A 22,996-nucleotide genomic window follows, 5' to 3' on the forward strand; every position below is an offset into this window, starting at 1 on the left:
TGATTTGACATTTGGCCAAGCTACAAAAGGGTTCCGTGCCCATGAGTTGTGACATAGCTCGAGCTCTTGTCAATCTGTCTTCTGTCTCATTTCCTGCAATCCCCTCATGCCCCAGTACATACATCATAGTCAATTTTTTATGGATGGACAGAGCTTAAAGTAATATTAGCCAGCCTCAGACCACTTTGGAAACAAAAGTGCAGCTGCTGAGAGATCTCAGTGCAGCTTGACTGTCCAATAGCATATAGATCTTAGCATCCTTCGGTTTTATAGATAAGTTGATCCAGGCACACAGATATTTCAGGCATTTCTGCTTGAAAGATGGCCAGGAAAGAACCCAGGGCACTCCACTAATACTAGCCCTGAAGTCCAATCATCACTGATTTTTCCTCTTCCTTTGGCAACCAAACAAGACAACCATAGGTCATCTGTGGCCTCACGATGATCTTGTAGGTCCAGAAAAACATCTTGAATCTCATACCCCAGGTTCTACTGCAGAATTGTCTGCTGTTATGGAGTGTGACCACTGCTCGACAATTACAACTTCAATTGTTTTTTCCAGGTCAACCTTTTAGTGAGCACCATACCCAGACTAAACTTCATCGGAGAAGGCTGCATTAGTACCCCCTAAGGACAGAGACTGTAACATAAGCTTTCTCATTTGGGTGAATGGAACTATAGTAGTTTGGAGGGCTTTACACTCTTTGCATACTACTTCCATACCAGATTCAAGTCTTCCTGCATGAGTTCGATAACCTCATGAAATTGGAGACTAAGATAAACATACATGGTAACAAACAAGCATTTTGGGATAACTGAGCCAAAACTTTGTTCATGACAATGCATATTTACATACAGCCAATCATAACTGACAGCTCTTGAATGATATATGATAGGAGATGTTCGATCATCCTCCATACAGTCCACATCTAGTACCATAGTGATAACTACCTCTTTACAGCAATGAAGACCTGGCTTGAAACACGGCACTTCAATAGTGACATCAAACTTTAGGCTGGCGTTAATCAGTGGTTAAGATCTCAGTCATTGGATTTCTTCAGAGTTGGAATTATAAAACTTTTATCATGTTATAATAAGTGCCTCTATTTGAGCAAGGATTATGTTGAAAAATAGTCTGAGAATGTATGTTATAATAACATGTTTTCTTTCACTTTGTTAATTTTTATTTCACAATGTCTGTTACTTTCTGGACAGCCCTCAACATATATAAGGATACAGGAGCAGACAGAATGTTCTTATGCTACTAAAGGGGGAGGGGGAGTGACATATGTAGTATATAATCATTTAGTTGAAATTCTTAGAATAAGTCTTTAGTTAGGATATCTATTAAAGCATAGAGAAAATTCTTAGTTGTGTTTAATATCTCTGGAGCTCGAAAATACCAGGATGTTTCCCCTGAGCTAGTATTTAGTCATAAATACACCTCATATGGGCCACTTGATTGTCCCCTCACTTTCTTCTTAACAGACATTGGTTTTTGCTGCTGGTTAGAATTAATTAACTTCTACGTCGTTTTAATTTTTTTTTAACATGTAAATTGTAACTACCTATCTTTAACAATTGAAGCACATGTTTTATATTATTTTTGTTACATGTAAATACAAAGCAACAAATTTGAAATATTGCATGGAACTGTACTTCATTATATTTGAATTATTATTAACTCAGATGTGCCTGTAGACTATTGCAACCATGATGACTGAAAACAGTCAATAAACAATACCAGAGTGTCCTCTATATAGCTGCCAATAGGATAAAGTGGGTTAATGTCACTATTATGACAACTGTTAGTTTCATTCTCTATAAAAGAATAATTTTTCTAATAACTTTCTAATAATTTCCCTGTTTTATTTATTAAGATAAATCATGTTTGTATGTCACAGAACTGTAACAGTGAAATATATCAAGTAACATATTGCTGAGTTGGTTTTTAATGTTCCTGATAGGGAGCAGTATTAAACAGGTGGTTGGATTCAACCTTAAACCAAATTTAAAAAAAGTAAAAGTTCGATACAGTAGGTTCAAATATTTTGAAATTTAGTGCCAAAACTGGTGCGATTCGGTGTGTATGGACCATAAGAGCTGTGGTGAGGCGTCAGTCACGCTGACTCGATAACGCCACATTTACGACAGCCCGTAAGGTCTATCTGAGTTTAGAAATCCTACAGTTTAAAAAAGTAAATTGCTATGGGTGAATAAAAATAAGAAGAGGGAAAAATCTCTACCTAAATTACATCAACTGATATCTGACCTTTTTTTTCTTATTAAATTAGTAGAAAATTTTCTGAAGGTACGTGAGGTATAACATGCTTAGTAACAGACGTGCCATACGCATGAGATTACGAGCTAGAGATTTACATAAAGATTTTATTATAGTGTTAAATTAGTGTATCTGAAGATTTAAAAGAATTTTCAGATACATTAATTAATTGCAAATATGCAGTGATACCATATTATACAATATTTTTCTGTAATGATATTACAGATCCCGGTGAGTGCGGTGGGTGTGGGTGGTGTTACCACATTGACTCTGCCTGCCCCACAGTTGGCAACAGTGGCTCTACCTTCCACTCCTGTCTCTGCTGCCCCCACTACCACCTCCCCCGGTACACTGCAGATGCAAGATAAGAGTTCCTGCGTTACGGAGCAGTGTGGGAACAACCAAGTCCACTGCCAGGTATCTATCTCATTGTAGACTATGAGTGACTCATTATGGGTTCTGATTGAAGTATTTCTAACTGTGTCTTCTTTAACCTTTCCCCAGATTTAATATTTTTGCACATATGTACAAGGTTTTTTTAAGTTGTAAGATACTAAATACTGATAACAAATAAGAAGTTACTAAACTAATTTACTAGAAAAATATGGGTGAATCTCACCAAATGTAGTAATTTAAGTCCTTGGCAATTTTTTTCATAAATAAATATATTATTTTAGGTAAAAGTCTGTTATTTTATTTACCTAAACACCTTACTTTAGCTCTTTAATAATTTAAAACAATAACTCATATGATTTACTTAATTATGCCTTCTTATTGGAAGAAAAATACAAATCGGTAACTGTCTTTGAGCTATCGTCTGCTAATTTCACCTCAAAATATAAGTCATAAAACGTACGTATAAAATAAAAACTATTAGTCAACAATACAGCTAAAGAACAGTGGCTCAGTGAAACCAAAGTCCTACAAAAGAAATTTAGTTCATTAATAATATTCAGTTGCCTTTGGTCCTTGTCACCGGGGAAGTCTACGTCAACGACCTACTAGCTACGAATCCCGCAAAAAGTTAGCAAGACTTGATTTGAGCGGTAAAAAATTACGTCTTTGTATGTGAGGCGAATGTATCGAGTTTACTTGCTGTTTTAGTGAAGATTGCATTGAATCCAGAAGCTTCAAACAATTAATATTCAGGTAAGAAACTATCAGTACCTTAATTCCTCAACAAGTCGGTAACGCTATTTTTTTGTAAACTATACAGTTAAAACATTTCTGAAAGCTATCATATGCCGCCGTTATTAGTAACGAACATAACCTCAATCTCCTAAACCTTTGTTCTCAACATTAAACACGGCAGTACTAGGTTATATCTGAATATTACAAATCGGTGACGCACAAATCGGTGACGTTAACGATGAGGTATAGCGTTATCGATTTGTTGGAAATACGCTTCTAAACTATGTGACTTGCAATAACTGTTGTTAAATAATTTTTATTTATATAATGTTTGAAAGTTATGATTAAAATTCATTTTAATGTTCCCCCCACCCCCCCCCCCCCCCACCCCCCCCCCCCCCCACCCCCCCCCCCCCCCACCCCCCCCCCCCCCCACCCCCCCCCCCCCCCACCCCCCCCCCCCCAAGAGAAATGGACACCATAGTTGAGGAAATGTGTATTTTTACAGTAGGAGGTTCCTTTTACAGAGCGTAGAAAGACTTCGTAAGGGGTGTCTTCTCTTCCACAATATCAAAAGTAGATTACAAGTAGGGGGATCTGTTTTTGACCAAATTAGTCTTATCAAGCCTACGTATCCATAGGCTACGTTTGTTTTACTAATCGGAAAAGCAAAGCAGGTTAAATATAGAAAGTAGAGGCTCTTTGACCGAAATAGGTTTTTCAAACTTATATATGTGTAATTTTCATGATGGGGTAACAAGGCGACTGTTACGTAGGAATCTCATTCGAACCAGTTATACTCATACTCACGCAAATCTTAACATATAAGCCAGTTGCAATTTCGCTTAACTCTAATCATCTTATTAATGAACACTGAAATAAAATGTATTTAATATATATCAGATTCAGATTGAAAAATTATATAAGGCTCCATCATATTACATCGTAAGTGTTTTCACTAAAATGCTACAGACTTTTATTTTGAAATTTACGTGCAAAGTCAGGGGCAACTTTCATTTGTAGAATACCTGTAACTAAAATTCAAATAGTTTCGAGTTTTAAAATACCTTATTCAGTTTAATTTTCGTGAAATATACTCATTGATATTTGAACTTTTGGCAAAAAATATAATGTCTCTCCCAAAATATTATTTTAAATCTAGGTAACGTTACGCGCTTTATATCTACTGAACTCACAAACCGTTGAACGCCTGCAAATTATTTACTGCAATCCACAGACCTATCTTGTATGGCTTGTCACATTCAGCATTGAAACGGGGCAGTCAACATTCAATTAGAATAACTCATTTAGGTTAAACGCGCAATCTTTAACGTATAAAATTACCATGGACAGTTTATTTTATTATTAGAAATTTTAATACGCTGTAGCCTGAAACATTTGAATAATTTGAATATATTGTCTGAAATAACGTTTCAAAAATGCATAATTTGAAATTCGTAAACGGCTTTTGCTGTCTGAAGAGATCAATAAAATAGATATACGCTTTAGAAACACTGACAGTAAATTAAAAGCTTCATTTTATTTAATTACATCGCCAACCACTCTAGCATGTTATGATTTGAAGAAATAATATACTAAATCTTATAAATAAAATGAATCACAAAACGTGTTACTAAGCGCTAATCTCGAGTACGGCTGGGCCCATTCGCCTAATTCTTCGTTGAAATCCGAGAAAGGGTTATAAGAAGAGAAAGATTAGAAAAGTTATCTCGAATATTTTGGAATCAGTAACGAATTTAATACATCCGAAATGCATTGCGAATATAATTTAAACACTGTGATAAAATTACCAACCATTAACATTGACAAAGCTGTGAATATTTCACTTCAAACTAGTGGGTTTCCTTGACATTGTGATATGACATTTATACTATGGCTTACGGGAAAACGGTAAAATGATCAATAAAATGCCTCTACGATCCATTCTACCCAGACTGGAGTTCGAAAAAACAACAAGACTTCTATAAAGCAAAATGTTATAAAAGATTATTTTAAAATGTTGCATGCACTTAATAAGGATTTCCATTTTATACCAGATATAGCCTTCTCAGTCCCAGGTGTGTATATTCTTCATCGGGATAACAAGGCAAACTCAACTATGGCACTGAAAAATATCATAGACAGAATGTAGATTACAAGAACCGGAAGAATACGCTTTTTGACCTAAGTAGATTTCCGAGAGTTTCGTAAATAGTTTTTTGTAACGGGGCTATAAAGCATCGACCAAAATCACTGCTAGTTGTTAATTTTAACAGCTGGAATACACCTTTTAAGCGAAGTAGGCTTCTTAGTCATGGGTATGTATATATATATTTCTTCACCAAGACAACAAACTGTACTGGAAATATGTAAGCTACATGACAGATGTTAGAAGTAAGCGCTTTTTGACCGAAGTAAGTTTCCAAAACTTGTGTATTTGTATTTTCTTGATCGAGGTAACAGGGAAGACTCAGCAATGGCAATACTTTTATATACTTCTACACGTGAAAAACATGATAAAAGTCAGATTAAACTTTGATACATGATGTATGCCTACTTACGTTTGAAGAATGTAGTAAGAATCCATCGTATTACTTCATAAGCGCCTTTAACAAGTAGTATAAGGACTTCGTTTCTGAACTTTAGGTTGGAAGCTGCAGGCAACCACTAATTAATAATATACAATCTGAAAAATATATTTACATTTTTAAGTTGTATACACAATATTTTACGAGTAAACCAAATAATAAGTCTAGAATAAGTTTTATTTTAACCAAATTTCTGGATCAAAATGTTTTAGGAAGCCTGAAGGAGAGGAATAAGACGTAGGACACAACTCACTATTGCAAGAAATATACCAATAACTCCTAAAATAAGGATGGAATAGGACGGCGATGAATGAACTAATGTTAAAGTTATAACAATAATATAAATTTAGCAATCGTAATAACATAGCAGCATACAACAAAAATAATCCAATAAACATATTCTATTGTGAGTAGTTTAGGAAATATTTTCTAGTAAGTGTGGTGTAAAAGTAAGTAATTTTCACACAAAATCAAGTACTTGGACGAAAACTAATTTCTCAAGATTTCGCTGCTGTATTGCCTGATCATTTAGCATATAGAATAAGTCAAAACTAACAATAAATTAATACTATTGGGTTCTTCTAATCATCTATCGGCATTGCTTACAGAGCAAAAAGAGCAAAGAGACTAAATCTGATCCTTATGCAACACCGGTGAAATTAAATGGAATTCGGACAGAATGATTTAAAATAAGGTTTTATCTTAATACATTTAGACACTATACTCGGTTATAAGTATACTAGAACTATTATACGGAAAAAACTAAATCAGTTAAAAATTGAGTTTCAGGTGTAGCTGGTCGCACAGTATCCATTTTTTGGCGTTCTTTCATAGATTTAAAAGGAAAACATATTGTAAAATAATGAAACAGGATGGAATAAACAATAATTTATTAGAATTGTTCAAAATTTCGGATCACATTCTAAGAAAAAACGTGCTCTAGGACGATATTCATACTTGCAACATTAACAGAAAAAAACCAGATAGTTGAATTGCATTACTGTAAAAGTCATAAAGTATTCTACATTTATCCAACCAACACTTATGAGATATTAAGAACTCATTCACAAGCAATAAACATTTCTCCTGCGAATATAACAAAATAAGTTGAGTCATTATTTTTTGCTCAATTGACGACAGGACACTCTATACACTGCCGGATTGCTCTAAGAGGCGGAACATTCTCCGAAGCTAAAGTAGGCCAGGAACGATCAAAGGCCGATCTGAGAGTAAACCAGGCACAGTTAATTAGTCGCCAATGCCGAGCCGATAATGTTTTGCTCCATTGAAATTGCAAATCAAAACTGTTGTTGAATGAACCATTACTCAAAAATCGGAATATATTGTTCGACAGTAGGCAACTGCTAATATCTATTATACTAAAAATGTGATTATAACTTTTGTTGATTTCATTTATGGGATTTGAAGAGGGCAGAGAACCAATAGACTTTCAACGAATGGAGCCTGAATCATCAGCGGTGGTTGCAAAAAATATTGGGCAATCCATGGGTTTTTTTCAATGCCACGATACCTTCCACATCTAGCCGTGCTCGCCAAAGGTGTACCATTCCAGATGCAGAGCTCTCAATAGTATTATGCCTCTTAAATCACAAATCGTCAAAAGCTGCCCTGTCCAGAGTTCTGATCAAGTCAACCAAATCAATAGGCAAACTTTTTAAAATATGTTAAACCATAGAAGATGAAACATGATGTGATTTAAGAGAAGAGTTAGAATTGATGTAGCTAATTCCGTGTAGCTTGGAAGTTGCCTAACATTGTTTAACGTTTTTATTACATTCAACGTTTCAACCTTGGATTGGTAAAACCAAACAGGATTTCACTGGGCAGGCATTAAATTTATGTTACTTTGTAGATGCTCACCAATAAAAAGTTTGCTTTTCTGTCCAAACTACTAATCGTTCTAAATTTGGGAAATGATTGTTAAAATAAAGGGGTTTTTCAGCCTTAAACCAAGAGTGCTGTAGGATGCTATAATTATAGTCTGGAAACATTCCGCTATAACTGCTTGCATTCTATTCTCTAGTCATACTAAAATCTGAGAATGTTTCTTCTTGAATACAACCGAAATATTGGTTACTAGTCTCAACGATAATACTCACTGCATAAGAGTTTATCGTTATTAGGCCGTTTATAAAAAGTATCGATTAATTTACGAGATTCTCAAAACTATTTTAAGAAGAAATAAATAAGGGCAACCCTCCTCAATAGGTATTCATGCTATTGACTATTTGACTAAAAGTACTTACATGGTTTACCCAACGAAACCAAATGTTAAAATTATAACTGCAGTATAAGCGTGTATGTCAAGTCGTAGAAGTGGCTTCGAAAACCAACAAAGAGAGAAGGAGAAAGAGAGAGATCAAGAAAGAAGGAGAACACAGTTCACACCTTTGTTGGAAGACAACATTGTAAACAGTGATTCATTTGACAGTAAAGAACGAAGAGTGGTGTTCTTGTGAAAGTTTGTGAAATACTTTCTGTTAAAGAAGATTACAGAGCACCTTATTATTTTTATTAACATTAGTATTATTTATCGCATTAGCATTTCCTTCTTCTTAATCAGTACAAATGTTGGACTTTGACAAAACATACTTGTTGGAATGACATGTATTTATTGGGTATTTGAAATAAATAATTGTTACTTAAGTTTCACGTTTCGTGATATTAGCTGATGGCTGAGCGTAAGCTACCTATATTTCTTCTGTATCTTCTACCACGACTTCTACCTGTTTAAGTATACATAGGATAGCTGCGAATGGATTGAGCTTTGAAATTTAAATTTAGCCTCACGGTGCATCTTTCTGTACTAAAGAAAATTAAGAAAAAGGAGCTAAAATGAAAAGTCAAGCTCAGAAACTTTTTTGTTTAGTGTGACCCATATAGTCATACCTTGCATTATCGAATATATCACAGTAATCCCTTGAAAATTATATTAAATGCTTATTAATATTATTAATCTTTTTACTTTGAAAAGGTTAAAAGCTGAAAAAGGAGAATTAATGAGGTAGAGAACAGAAGACAGGTGTGCCTGTCACTTAGGTCCGACCACTAAGAAATATTCATAATATTGGGGCTTAGTAATGAAACATAAGAACATTTTCAGACATATTTTATATATATATATATATATATATATATATATATATATATATATATATATATATTTGTATATACATACTTTAGAACTGATTACATTGCCTGTTACTATAAGCCGTCTGATATGTCCATACATTTCAGCTACATGTAAACGAGATACAATGTCTGTTCATTATTACGCCATTTAAGAAAATGCGTGAATCCTAACAATATAAGTTTCTCTGTAACAATACACAATCGATATGGTTAACATTATATAGTTCCGTTTTTGTCAAAATGAAAGAACTGCCTTCATAGTCTCAAATTAAACTCTTTTCTGGTTCTGAAGATATTACTTCCCTACATGGCAGTAACCACTACCCATATTTACTCTACGCTATCTTGGATTCATGCCACTACCTACATGTACCAAAAAATCTCAAAACAAGATTATCAGATGTTTAAAACCCCAGAGAGTCCAGTGGACCACACCTGGACCGGGAGGTCGACCTGTTTTAGGTTGAGGAAGTTTTCGGAACTGGTGCTAATTATAAGGAATCGATGTAACACCTTGCGGTTACTACAATTTGTCCTTGGATGATTCAATTAGTTTAAATCGAGTGGCATTTATCTTAAGTGTTTACAATTTGATGCATTATTAATGTTTCTTAAATACCAGTGTTATTTCAAGACCAGGTTTGGAGTAATGTTAACAATTCTAAATGGATACTTTAAGTTCAATATTTACCTTGCTGCCTCTTATAAGAGGTATCATAAGATTTTGTTATTATAAAAAAAACCCACATAGTACAGGAATGATATAGGAAATACGATGTTTTTAATTGCAAAACAAATATTTCGTGATAGAGATAAGGCATTTTTGTATTGAAAATACAAATTCCAAACCCCTTTGAAATTATTTATTCATTTTTTCAATAAACGGTAAATAAACAATAACAATATAAACAGCTTATTAAGTTACAGGATTGTCATTTATTTTACCATAGTATAAAAGTAAAATTTATTTAGGAATTTTGTTGCAACATTAGCTCAAATGTTAAAATATTCATTCATAAACGTTACTGATTTTTCAAAATAAAAAAAAACATTTAAAACATTTACTATTATATGTCCAGGAAAATATTTTTTATTTCTTTATTAACAATAATTCTATGACAAAAAACATTTTCATAATTTTAAAGCACTTAAATATTAGGATTTGTAAAAATTTTCTACTCGTTATACTGCATTTAAGTAAAAAAAAATTAAAAAAATTAAAAGAAAATAACCTATTTAAAATGTAAGGTTACAATTATGCTATAAATCTATTTTTATAACAATTAAATTAAAACACGTAATTGACTTTAAATTCTCAATACCACTTAGTAAAATAATTTATTATGAAGATTAAAATATTAAAATGTTTATAATATATCATACACAAATAAAAAACATTTAGAGTAGTAAATATCCATATATTTGGGGAAATTTCTGTAATAAAAAATTCTTAAAACGTTTGAACACCAAAAAGCCAATCAATTTTCAGGGAATTAGGCTAAATTGACAGAAAAAAATATTGTTTGTAATGGCCTTTTGAATTTCACATCCTTGTTTGGCAAACCACACAATCAAAAGTATAAAAAAGTAATAACCACTACATACTAATAAGAATTGTGCCGAATACATATGGTTCGTTTTTAATTAAATTTCTACAGTAAAGTGCGCGATAACAGAAACATTTTTTGAATACTAAATATATCTTATTATTGCTTCTAATAAAAATATTGCGTCGCCCATTCGCAAAAGATATTGTATTTGAAAAAGCACGCAACTCACACTATGGTCTGGTCGTTCAGTTTTCGGAGAACGAAATCTACCACACTGTAGTGCGGTCGTACCATTTTTATGATAGCTTTCAATTGAAATTTAATTTTGTTTTTTGAAAAAAAAAAAAAATTGAAACAATGGTTTCATACTGAGGTGCGTTTTGACATGAATGTACGTATAATCAAGCAGCTATTAAGGTATTATATTGATTTTGAAATGCTTGTTATTACTCCATGATTCAACTAATCTGGACACCAATTAATTTATTTACTTTTTAACTTTCGCTTCACTTGTCCCTACATCGTTAGCCAAATACGGTGTATTTAAAGAGGGAAAGTTCCCGTAGCAATGGCCTGGCACGGCAGCAGGATCGAACTGATGACCTTTCGGTTATCAATGCCACCAAGACATCCCGTCGAGCAAATGTAGCAAACAAGTGTATAGCAGAATTCGCTCCAGTACTGTCAACGCAGCACTTGTATATGTGCTTACTGTATCGGAGGTTTTATCCAGAGTATTAATTTAATGCAACTATATTACTTTTTTTAAATACGCAGTTATTAACCCTACATTACCACACTAAATCCATCTGTGTACCATTATAAGTGGTCAGAAGACAGAGGGAAACCAACTTTGTATTTATTCTTCAAGGGAGGAGTCTTAAAATCAATATAAATATGATTAAATTCACTTAAAAATATCGTTGAGGTCGTAAAACAGAATTGAGAGAACCACTTGTCACGGCAATGGAAGGCAAACAACGACCACTAGTGTTGATGATTTATCCCGTCTATCTAAGAGAAAGTCGATGGCATTAAAGGCGGAGGGCATTTAAACCGGACGAATTAAATCTACAACAATATTTTTTGACATTCTCTGTGGAATTTGGGTCAACGGAATGGTTATCAGTAGTAATAGTTTGTAAATGCGGAATCCGAGTGGCGAGCGTGACACTTTATCACTAATATTTGAACAATTGTAGATAGAAATGGGATATTTTTTTGTCATTCAATGAATCTGCTTGACCTTTTGTCAGATTGAGCATATCAAATGGCTGACTACACAATGCACAATGAAAGTGCATCTCCACTCAAAGTGTACAAATGACAAAGCATTTGTGATACATCATTTTGGAACTAAGAAACAGAATTTTTTCCCACAGTAGAGGTTTTTTATTTGCTTTTTTATAAATTGATCGTCAACATTTCAATTAGATATATTTAAGCAACACCATGGTATTGTAAAGCATTATATATAAGGTAAAATATAGATGGATCAGGGTTCTATTCTTGTATGGCCTAGCGCCAAGCTATTAAACTCCAAGGGTATGTTGCGCAACAGAACTATGAAATGAAGTCCTTGCATTTTACAGATTTAGCAGTAACCCAGAACTCTGAAAACAACCAATCAACTTAATTCTTCGGGAATCAGCTGTCCTCAAACTTATTATAAAAAACCCCAAATATCGCAAAGTATAAAACATGTACTAACCTACAGATTGAATTATTTCAGAATTTACTCAATCTGTGAAGGTTTCTATTAGTCGATAAGATAAGTATCTATCTGTTCATGAAGCGAGTATCAGATTTCTCCCTATGGAATGACGAACAAGTTTAAATATCTTCAAGTATGAATCCTTCCATTGTCCATCTATCTCCTCAATCTCGAAACCCAACGTCTTTGATTCTTTTGGGAGAATAACAACCTGTTCAGTGTAAATATTTATTGTCTTTCCTTTATATCAACGACGAAAATTATCCCATACTATACTACGGAAATCACCGTTTCTTGAAAAACTGTACAGTAAAGACTCACATGCCCAACTCTACATGGCTTCACTTAATAATTACAGCACTATAACTTCTTTACGTGTTAGAGTCATAAATAGTCTCGCAAACAGTGTTTACATGCTCTGACTTAGAAATATGTTCTTTTATGTAACTTAGAAATAAAGAAAAATAGAAATTCAAGTGTCCATTCTTGTTGGGAAATAATGGTCCTTACAACAGATTTTTCCTAGTTTTGTATTATATGTTTATATACACAGCATTTTATGATGACGTTACGAATCACGTATCACCAGGATGTGGAAGGGTTTCTTTGAGTTGGTGACATCACTCTCACTGAATAGTTCAAAATAAATCTTTAAGCAAAATTATTACCAGTAATTTGCTTAATCTTTCAAAAAATTAAAAAATGGATCAAAACCCAACAAGCGGCTTAATCATTTAAATAACCATATTAATATTGCAGTTTGTAACAACAATCAATTGTAATAAATACACTATATATCATTTATATAGTTGTTAACATCTTGTATAGTGAACATTCGACATATATAATAATATGAGAGTGAAAAAATAGGCTAAAGGATTGTAGTAACGTCAAACGAGTAACCTGTGAACCTTTACTTCAACAGTTATCATTACAGTCTATAAACCAACAACAGTGAGATTTTGGTTCACGACAGGATTCACTAGGCTGTAGTCACAATACTGAGCCACAATACATATCCATTGTAATAGCATGTCTTCTGCATGTAACAAGTGTAGATTTCATCATCGTTAATACTTGGATTGATAAATATAACGAATTCTTTACTGAAGCAAAAACCACTTAGAGTTAGGTATTGGGCCGCCTCCTTCGACAGTCCACGAGGAGGGACAGCGGGTTCTATACTCCAGCAGTCATGCCAACAGGGTAGGTTATCACAGTTCCAGCCTCTTCCTGTCACAGCATGTACTCCTTCAGGTTTAGGCTACTAATAGCCTTTAGTGACATCCATCCAGTCCAACAGTCATCCTCTGCAGTACGTCATCCAATCCCCAAATTTTACCCCAATATCTCGACATATGCGGTTTGTGATGTCCTGCTCCTGTTCATCATTAGGATATGGTTGCACAGATGCAACACATCTGGTTTTGTTATAGCCGGTGTAGATTTAACTGATACCAGTCAGAGGGTACATTTCCTGTTAGAAAACTTTTAGTTATACTCGTTATCTGTATAGATTGTTAGTATATTCTGTATTTCTTATATTTGAATATTATGTTTGCTTACTGAGCTCTACTTTTGACTTTTATGTTACAGGCAAAACCTTTCCTCTAATTAAAAATTATCAAAGTCGTCAACACTATTACAGACATATGTCATGCTTATATTGTTATCGAATCAGACAAAACACAGGTAAGGTTGTTCGCTTCCCTTGAACTGTATTTTACCAAGTCTCTAAAGAATTAGCACATCACATAGATAATTTGAGCCTTTAATTTATTGATGACGTTCCATGTTGCGTACGGGCTCTGGAGTTGCGCACTTCACCGATGACAATGCAAGTTGTAGTTTGTAATCCAATGTTGCGGTTCAATTTGCGCGTAGTTCCATCTGTAGTGGTTCCAGCCACAGGTTCTTCACTGATGTATAAACAACAACTTAAATTATATGCGAATTCATGGGTCTTGTGGCAGACTAAACCGGAGGAAGGCCCAACGATGGTCACCGATAAAATCTACCCTCAGTATTTTTTTACTAGGTAGACTAGTAGTTTGTCTTATAGTTGAAACACTCTTTTAAATTGTTATAATAAATTGTTTTACTCATTTTATACTCACGGTCGGAAATTTGTATAGTCCCACGAGTAATATTCTTCGCTAACGCTCAGCGAACTAAGTGCTGTCTACATACTATGTAAACATCTGCAGTCAACAAAAACAACGTCATCACCTTTTTATGGTCTTAGATATTATTCAGTTATTATTGTTATATAAAATAATCGCGTGTGCGTTAAGTTGTTATAATCTATCGCCATAGTTTACTAGAAGACCGGTTATAGAAGTAACGATTTTTTTGTTACGTGTAGCTAGGAGAACTTACTTCAGTGCGTATAAGTTAATAATATATTCTAGCCAATAAATAATTTTCTTTCGCCTTATTGTTGCTTAGATCGTAAAAATATTAAACAGGAACTCCTTGCACTCATTATTCTTCGCATAACATCATGATCTAACAAACGTTGTATGAGAGATCTAATCTTAAAAGATTATAGAAATTGTAATTCTTGAATTTAAGATAATTAACTTAACGCTCACCCACCCAATGTTTGTGAAGAAGACATTCTCAAAATTACCACGCGAAAACGATCAGATAGCACGGATACAGGCCTACTTTGAATCAACTATAACTCAAACGATGATGTCATTTACATGTATCTGGGTAGGCTAATGTGTGTCCAAGAACAGCTGTTTGTGTCCAATGTTACTTGGTTAACTTGGTCGATACGTCTAGTTTACTACGTAGGATGATTGTTAGAGTGGGAGGGCTTCCCTTAATACCCACTTTGAGTAGTAGAGGCTTGACTGGGTAGTCCCTACTATCCCTATCCCTGCACATGGTGGTTATATCACGCGGTGTCGTAAACGATGGCACTAAACACATATACCACGCAGAAGGCCTCAAGTGCAGTTAAAGGTTTCCTCTGATTTTTGTTCTAGTGAAAAACCTAATTACTATTTCAATGAGTAGTGTTAGATGCTAATTAAAATACGTATTTACCCCAACATGTATTGTAAGGCTAATAAGAATAAAATATGAGTGTGAGCTGTAGTCTTCTTAATATTGTAAGGGGTAGCCACTGTTAATTATTACAGCCCAAAAACCAGTAACGACGAGGGAGTCTGAAAAATAGAGGTTCCTCCTTGAAACATAGATTCCTGTAAAATACTCATAACAATCGGTGGTGTACGCGTGTTAGGTCAGAAGACTCAGAAATATCGATTGTAACACGGTCTGAAGGAAAGGCACTATCACAATCGGAACTTATGTCCTCCTGGATTACAAGGCCAAAAAAGAAGCCCAGTCATTTTGAAAGTTTTGTATTAGGTTGAGCAGTATAGAACTATTATAAGATGTGAATAATATACAACTGTATAGCAGTTTCGTCCGTATAGAATCCGTCTTGTGTGGAACATTCTTTGCAAGGATTGATTAATTCATATTTCATTATTAATTTCATAAAAGAATCTGAAGGCGTCCTCAGCGATATGGTTGATAATGAGTTTACCATGACATAACCTTCCCATTAGCCAAATTTCATGAGGACTCACGTTTCGAATCCTCCTGCCATTAAGACGGACGGCGAACGGTACTTAAGTTATAAATGCCTGTAGTTATCCGCTTACCGCAAAGTGGACTACAAGGGATCTCGCTTTGAGAAGACTTTGGTTCATCTTAGCGGTTTTACTACCGCGGGTCTCTGTGAATGCCGCCCGCCTGTGTCTCTACTGCGCACGCACAGACCGTCAAGGACACTTCAACTACGAAAATAGTAAATTACGCGCATCCTCTTCCTCGTCGGATGTGAGAGATGGAGTTATCTGTGAGTTGAGTAGTCGAATCCTTGGATGCACATGTACCAGAACTGAAACGAACGCGAAAACGCGTTTCAAGGAAAATGTGAGCCTGAACAAAGGGAATCTTCTTATTACAGGTTCGATCATTGGCTAGTTTATAAAGTACATTACAAATAGGAGTGATCGAAAAAAATAGTCAAAGGAAGTTATAAACACAGATTAAAATGGTCGGAAAGAAAATGTGAGAATTGAAGTTTAGAGTGGAAAATGAGAAGTTGAGGATTGAGGTGAAAATGAATTTGTTATAAGGTAATTGTGAGCTAGAAGCAAACATATCAGCCACAGAAGACAGAAAAGTATGTCAGACAATTATAAACTTTCTGCATTAAATAACCGGCCATGTAGTACAAATTAAATAGTAATACTTAACTTGCTAAAATACACGATTGACGCTCTTATCTTCACGTAAAGATTCATGGTCAAGATATTTACACTTGTAGAGTCATGTAAACTGCTGAGGCTGAGTGTTAATAATACAATTTAACGGAGGAGGAACATCTATATGTTGTATATGTAGGATAAAGTGAATTGATTTGGTACAAAAGTGGCAACAATAAGTTACTTCATTAAGAGTATGGACATTTTCATTTCTAAAATTATTACTTTATCGAACTTTATTAAATATTACTTTTAACATTTTGCTATTAATTGTGTTTCATAATTTTCTTCGATGGATTTCAATGTAAATGATGAATGACCGAACATTGTTACGCACAGCCCGGAAAGAGATAGATACATAAGTGCCCACAAAGGTACATGCCACCCAGTGCCTTCAGGTGAACAGGCGCGGTGCGGCGGGGGGCGGTTCGACCTCAATGTGCGGTTATCCAACTGCCGTCACCTCACTACTTGTCTGGGTCGAGTTGCATAACTGCTCCTGCTCCAGCCAGCTCGGATCGGATGAAAGTCATATTACGTCATCATCCGTCCGCAGCCATCCGGTTCCGCGTGAGACGACGAGAGGCTTTCTCTGCATCAAGGCAGAATCCTTCCTTTGCCGACGCGCCGTTGTGCAATACTATCAGCATACGAAGAGGATAATGGGAGGGTTAGTAGATGTTAATCTTTTTTATTAGAAGAAGTCACTGTTTGTCCTTAAACGTTTTGGACAGCTCATAAAAGTGCTCACCTTATTTTTTTTCATACCGAAGTTAATAGCCAGCAGTTCTGTCCAATTAGTCCATTCAAATTTGGAAAAAACCTACAATATTATAGAAATAGAGACTCATTTCAATAACAATTTTAATAAAAAATTTAAAATCCTTTTACTATATAAACTTATCATAAACAAATCGAAAATTACTGATTATATCAGTTAAGGCTAATGAACGTAAAGCCTAATCAATTATTAGGATTGTTCAATTTCAATTGTTCGATGATAGCAACGTCTAAAAACGATTCATAATTTTTAGTAAGCCACACGCTAACTTGACAACTTGACAATTGTAGACTGTTGCAATCAGCAACATAACAGCAATAACAATAACAAACCTCGCGCCAAATACTTACCCATTAGTACGAATGGTCTCTCCTTGGTCAAGGTCCAACAACTGACCTTATCTCCTATTCATCACTCTTTATTATAGAATAACAATGCTCTGAAGCTCCATCTTGAACTTCAGCATCCAAATTAAACTGTTTAAAATTTTTATTTACAATGGGATTAAATCACATAGGTCCGAGAACCTTTAATCGAATCTAAACCTATTTCGTTAACAAACACTTTTATACCTACTGACTTTTGCCATTATTTATTTATTTGTTTTTGTACAATAGCTACAGGAACATTATCCCAAAACAGCTATATTGAAAATACAAGTTAATAATAATTATTTACAATATAATATACTATAAGTACGTATATGAAGAAACTAAATTACAAAATCATTATTAGGCTGAGTAAAAATTAACTGTTTCTGTTACAGCACGAGAAAAAATAAAAATATAATACAATACATAATAACAATTTAAAACTTTAACAAAACTAGGTTACTACCTTAAGTTTAAAAAATAATATTTAGCTTATTTACAAATGAATTAAAATTATTATTAAATATATCCAATTCATTTTTATACATGTTTAACAACCTAATACCTTTAAAAAATGAAAAATTATAAAACTGCACTGTATTACAACGTGGTGTAAAAAAAAACCAAAGAGGGTCTCAGATTATTTCTTGGGACATGCAGAAAAACCTTACCAACTAAAAAAGAACTATCAACTAAGTTATGTAAAATTTTATAAATGTATAAAATAATAGATCGGTTTCGTCTTGTTAACAAAGTTTCAAAAGAAAAAATACTTCTTAAGACAGTTGTTGACAGGTTTCGCTCACAAGAAACATGAAATCTTTTAAAATATAAATACCTTAGAAACTTGTTTTGAATTAGCTCCAAAGAAGCAATGCTATGTAATGAATAAGGGGTCCAAATTATTGCACAATACTCCAGCCTACTTCTTACGAATGCATTGTATAGTTTAATGATAGGATTAATTGAATGAAAAAACATCGTGTTTCTAATTACAAAACCCAACATCCTATGGCATCCATTAATGATAAAATTGAGGTGATTTTCAAACGTAAGAGCCGAGTCAAAAATTACGCTAAGATCTTTAACATGAGTCACTAGTAGTAGCTTAGTGCCATTTATAGAGTATTCTGGTAGAGTTTAAATATTTTTTCCTAGTATAAGTCATCGCAAAACACTTCTTTACATTTAAAAAATAGGTTGTTCTCTAAGCACCAAAGGCTAAGTAAATTTAGCGTTGATTGCAGTTCAGCAACGTCGTGATTGTCTCGAATCTTTCTATACATATTTTCAAATCATCGGCAAACAAAAGGCATTTAGACCGTGTTAAATAATTAGGAAGATCATTAATATATATCAAGAATAGTAATGGGCCTAAGTTAGATCCCTAGGGAACACCCGAAGTGCTAATGTACTTTTTAGACATAGTGTTAGACACCATAACAAACTGACTGCGAAGCTTTAAATAAGTCTCAACAAAACTAATAAATGGCGGGGATAAATTGAAACAAGATAATTATGGTCCATTATGGTCTATAGGTCCTAACAATGATGTCACAGTTTTTATTATTTAAAAGGTCAGTATACGACTTAGGCGTAGCTTGTGTAGACATGTTATCAGGAAGCAGTTTAAGTGCAGGGAGAAGTAATACTAACATTTTCTTCAGAACCAAAGTTCTTAAAAACTCATAAATTTAATCAATATTCATGGAGGCAATGTTTAGTATCCAGTTGTAACTATTGTGTAAAATAGAATGATAAATACTTTTTTAACGGAAAGTCTTTACCGCAGAAAATAAATATAGTCGTAAAATATTCCATGATGGCTTGTCATTGTTTTAACATTGTCATTTAAATATCAACTGTCATCTTTCTTATTGTCTTTCAGAAATACTATTAAGAAGTAACTCAGCTTTAAAATCCTATTCAAGGCCTAGTAGTTTCCTGGACGTGTACATGGTATGGGTCTTTAGTTCCAGTGTTGATTTGGGTCTACATTACAATTATTATTGCTTGTCTATTTATTTTCGTTCATTTCACCAAATTTTATTACGATTTTGAAATCTCTATATTTTTACAATGTTAAAGCATATAAAGAATAAATACACACAGAGTATTCCAATCAGGTGGGGAAGTAGTTTACCAATAAACGTTTCATTTTACGTATAAAAACCTGTTGGTTTAAAGTAAATGCAAAAGAAGAAATGTCTCCCCTTGATCTAAATATATTGTTTGAACCACAAAGAAAGTTATTTATATTTAATCAAAATCTGTTTGCATCTCAAGATCAAAGTCGGCTTACGCTTGCGAGAATTATGTTGGGATATACAGGATACGTTTTTGATGGCTCCTCTCTTTTTTCTGAATCTTTTATGATGTCAATAACAAGCCACCGCTATTTTTGTAAGTTAATACTGTTATTTTGGCCGCTGTTTCAAATCCTTCATGTTGTTACTGAAACCTTTTTTTAAATTAGTGGTGTTGTTATACTTGTATTCATACTACTTTATCATTAAAATTGGTTTCCACAAATCTTTTTAGTTTTATTTTTTTTTAAGACTTGCGTCTCAGATGCTTCCCAGCGTCTTGAGTTTAATACATTTATTGAAATATCGAAACTATTAGCAATGTTGTGGTATAATGCCGCTTTTTAGACTAAATACTATGGTGGCAGTATATAGAGTAATCATGTTTTGCATATAAAGTCCGTCCTTTTTCTTCATATCATTAAACTTAGACGAAACTTCAAATGTGATTAAAATTACCCTACTAGAAATATCTCTCATTCGGATTTTTGAAAAATATTAAACAACGTGAAGATGTCAGTAGCACCTAAGCGTTATTATAAATTGTGAACTTATAACAATAATGAACTTCCTTAGTAACGTTTGTTATAAACATTTCTAATTTTTAAGTATATTATAAACACGAAATAAACGCGATTGTGGAGGTTTAGTGTGCCCTATTTAACTCTGCGTGTTTAGGACCACTCCAGTAAATAATAATGCAGTGGTACATGGGTACTGATAATTTGTATAAGCGATTGTGGAGGTTTAGTGTGCCCTATTTAACTCTGCGTGTTTAGGACCGCTCCAGTAAATATTAATGCAGTGGTACATGGGTACTGATAATTTGTATAAGCGATTGTGGAGGTTTAGTGTGCCCTATTTAACTCTGCGTGTTTAGGACCACTCCAGTAAATAATAATGCAGTGGTACATGGGTACTGATAATTTGTATAAGCGATTGTGGAGGTTTAGTGTGCCCTATTTAACTCTGCGTGTTTAGGACCACTCCAGTCAATAATAATGCAGTGGTACATGGGTACTGATAATTTGTATAAGCGATTGTGGAGGTTTAGTGTGCCCTATTTAACTCTGCGTGTTTAGGACCACTCCAGTAAATAATAATGCAGTGGTACATGGGTACTGATAATTTGTATAAGCGATTGTGGAGGTTTAGTGTGCCCTATTTAACTCTGCGTGTTTAGGACCGCTCCAGTAAATATTAATGCAGTGGTACATGGGTACTGATAATTTGTATAAGCGATTGTGGAGGTTTAGTGTGCCCTATTTAACTCTGCGTGTTTAGGACCACTCCAGTAAATAATAATGCAGTGGTACATGGGTACTGATAATTTGTATAAGCGATTGTGGAGGTTTAGTGTGCCCTATTTAACTCTGCGTGTTTAGGACCACTCCAGTCAATAATAATGCAGTGGTACATGGGTACTGATAATTTGTATAAGCGATTGTGGAGGTTTAGTGTGCCCTATTTAACTCTGCGTGTTTAGGACCGCTACAGTAAATAATAATACAGTGGTACAAGGGTACTGATAATTTGTATAAGCGATTGTGGAGGTTTAGTGTGCTCTATTTAACTCTGCGTGTTTAGGACCGCTACAGTAAATAATAATACAGTGGTACATGGGTACTGATAATTTGTATAAGCGATTGTGGAGGTTTAGTGTGCCCTATTCAACTCTGCGTGTTTAGGACGCTCCAGTAAATATTAATGCAGTGGTACATGGGTACTGATAATTTGTATAAGCGATTGTGGAGGTTTAGTGTGCCCTATTTAACTCTGCGTGTTTAGGACCGCTCCAGTAAATAATAATGCAGTGGTACATGGGTACTGATAATTTGTATAAGCGATTGTGGAGGTTTAGTGTGCCCTATTTAACTCTGCGTGTTTAGGACCGCTCCAGTAAATATTAATGCAGTGGTACATGGGTACTGATAATTTGTATAAGCGATTGATACAGTGTTTCCAATATACTTCCGTAGCAGTGATTTCAAACGGAAATATGTAAGAAGGAAAGTCACATTTGAATTTAATCTCTCTTTCAAACAACTTCAATAGGTGTTTTTATAATGAGATAATTTAATTTACTCGTAAAATTGAAATCCCAAAATTTCCTCAAAAAAGGTATAGAAATTTCCATAAAATTTTACAATAGAACAGCACTACATAACTGCATCGGAGCCTGAGTGCGGATTACTATTCTTCTAAAAGTAGTTATACCGGTTCTCTAGCCGGGGTTTCCTATTTCGTAGTCCGAAGGCAATGAACCCATTTTGGGCGATACAACTATGACGCGCAGAGCGGGTGCAACGTCCCATCCTGCGTATGGAATGCGAGGTGGATTTTATTTCAGATTCACTTCTCACCATTATTAAAATTTCACTCGGACTACAAAATTAATAAAAATACGTCTTCTCAAACGATGAAAGTAACTAATAGGCCTCAATATAAGTTATATTTGAGAAGAACGGCTTTGATAGAACATCATCTCTGTAGTTTACCTTCTGACGTGGTACGATAATGCAAAGTAAGTAATATATTAAGTGTTCTATCTTCAAAAATCTATTGACATTGTGGAAAAAATTTCTCAATATTTAGAGTGTTCATAATGGAAAGATTTTTTTAAGTCACGTTTCTAAAAATATTGAAGTAGTTGAAACTCCCTTGAAATAACCTTGAAATACCTTCAGATTGAAAGCAAGGTCTGGAATATTCCAATGCCTAATTTTTGTCCCATCTTTTTATTTTGAACGTAATGACATAACATTTTCTGTAAACTAAAGGATGATCGGCATTTCTATGAATCCATATTTCTGATTACGGAAATACTTC

At 34.2% G+C, this 22,996-nt stretch overlaps 1 protein-coding gene across 1 annotated transcript in view; it reads left to right on the plus strand.

Annotated features, from left to right (window-relative positions):
• Positions 1-22,996, plus strand: part of LOC124355630 — a 61,891-nt gene that overhangs the window by 12,654 nt on the left and 26,241 nt on the right. The window contains exon 5 of the mRNA XM_046806792.1: positions 2,507-2,698. Within this exon, the coding sequence (XP_046662748.1) occupies positions 2,507-2,698 (192 nt within the window). The remainder of the gene's footprint in view (positions 1-2,506; positions 2,699-22,996) is intronic.

Source organism: Homalodisca vitripennis, chromosome 2, assembly GCF_021130785.1.
Source record: "Homalodisca vitripennis isolate AUS2020 chromosome 2, UT_GWSS_2.1, whole genome shotgun sequence".
Lineage (NCBI taxonomy): Eukaryota > Metazoa > Arthropoda > Insecta > Hemiptera > Cicadellidae > Homalodisca > Homalodisca vitripennis.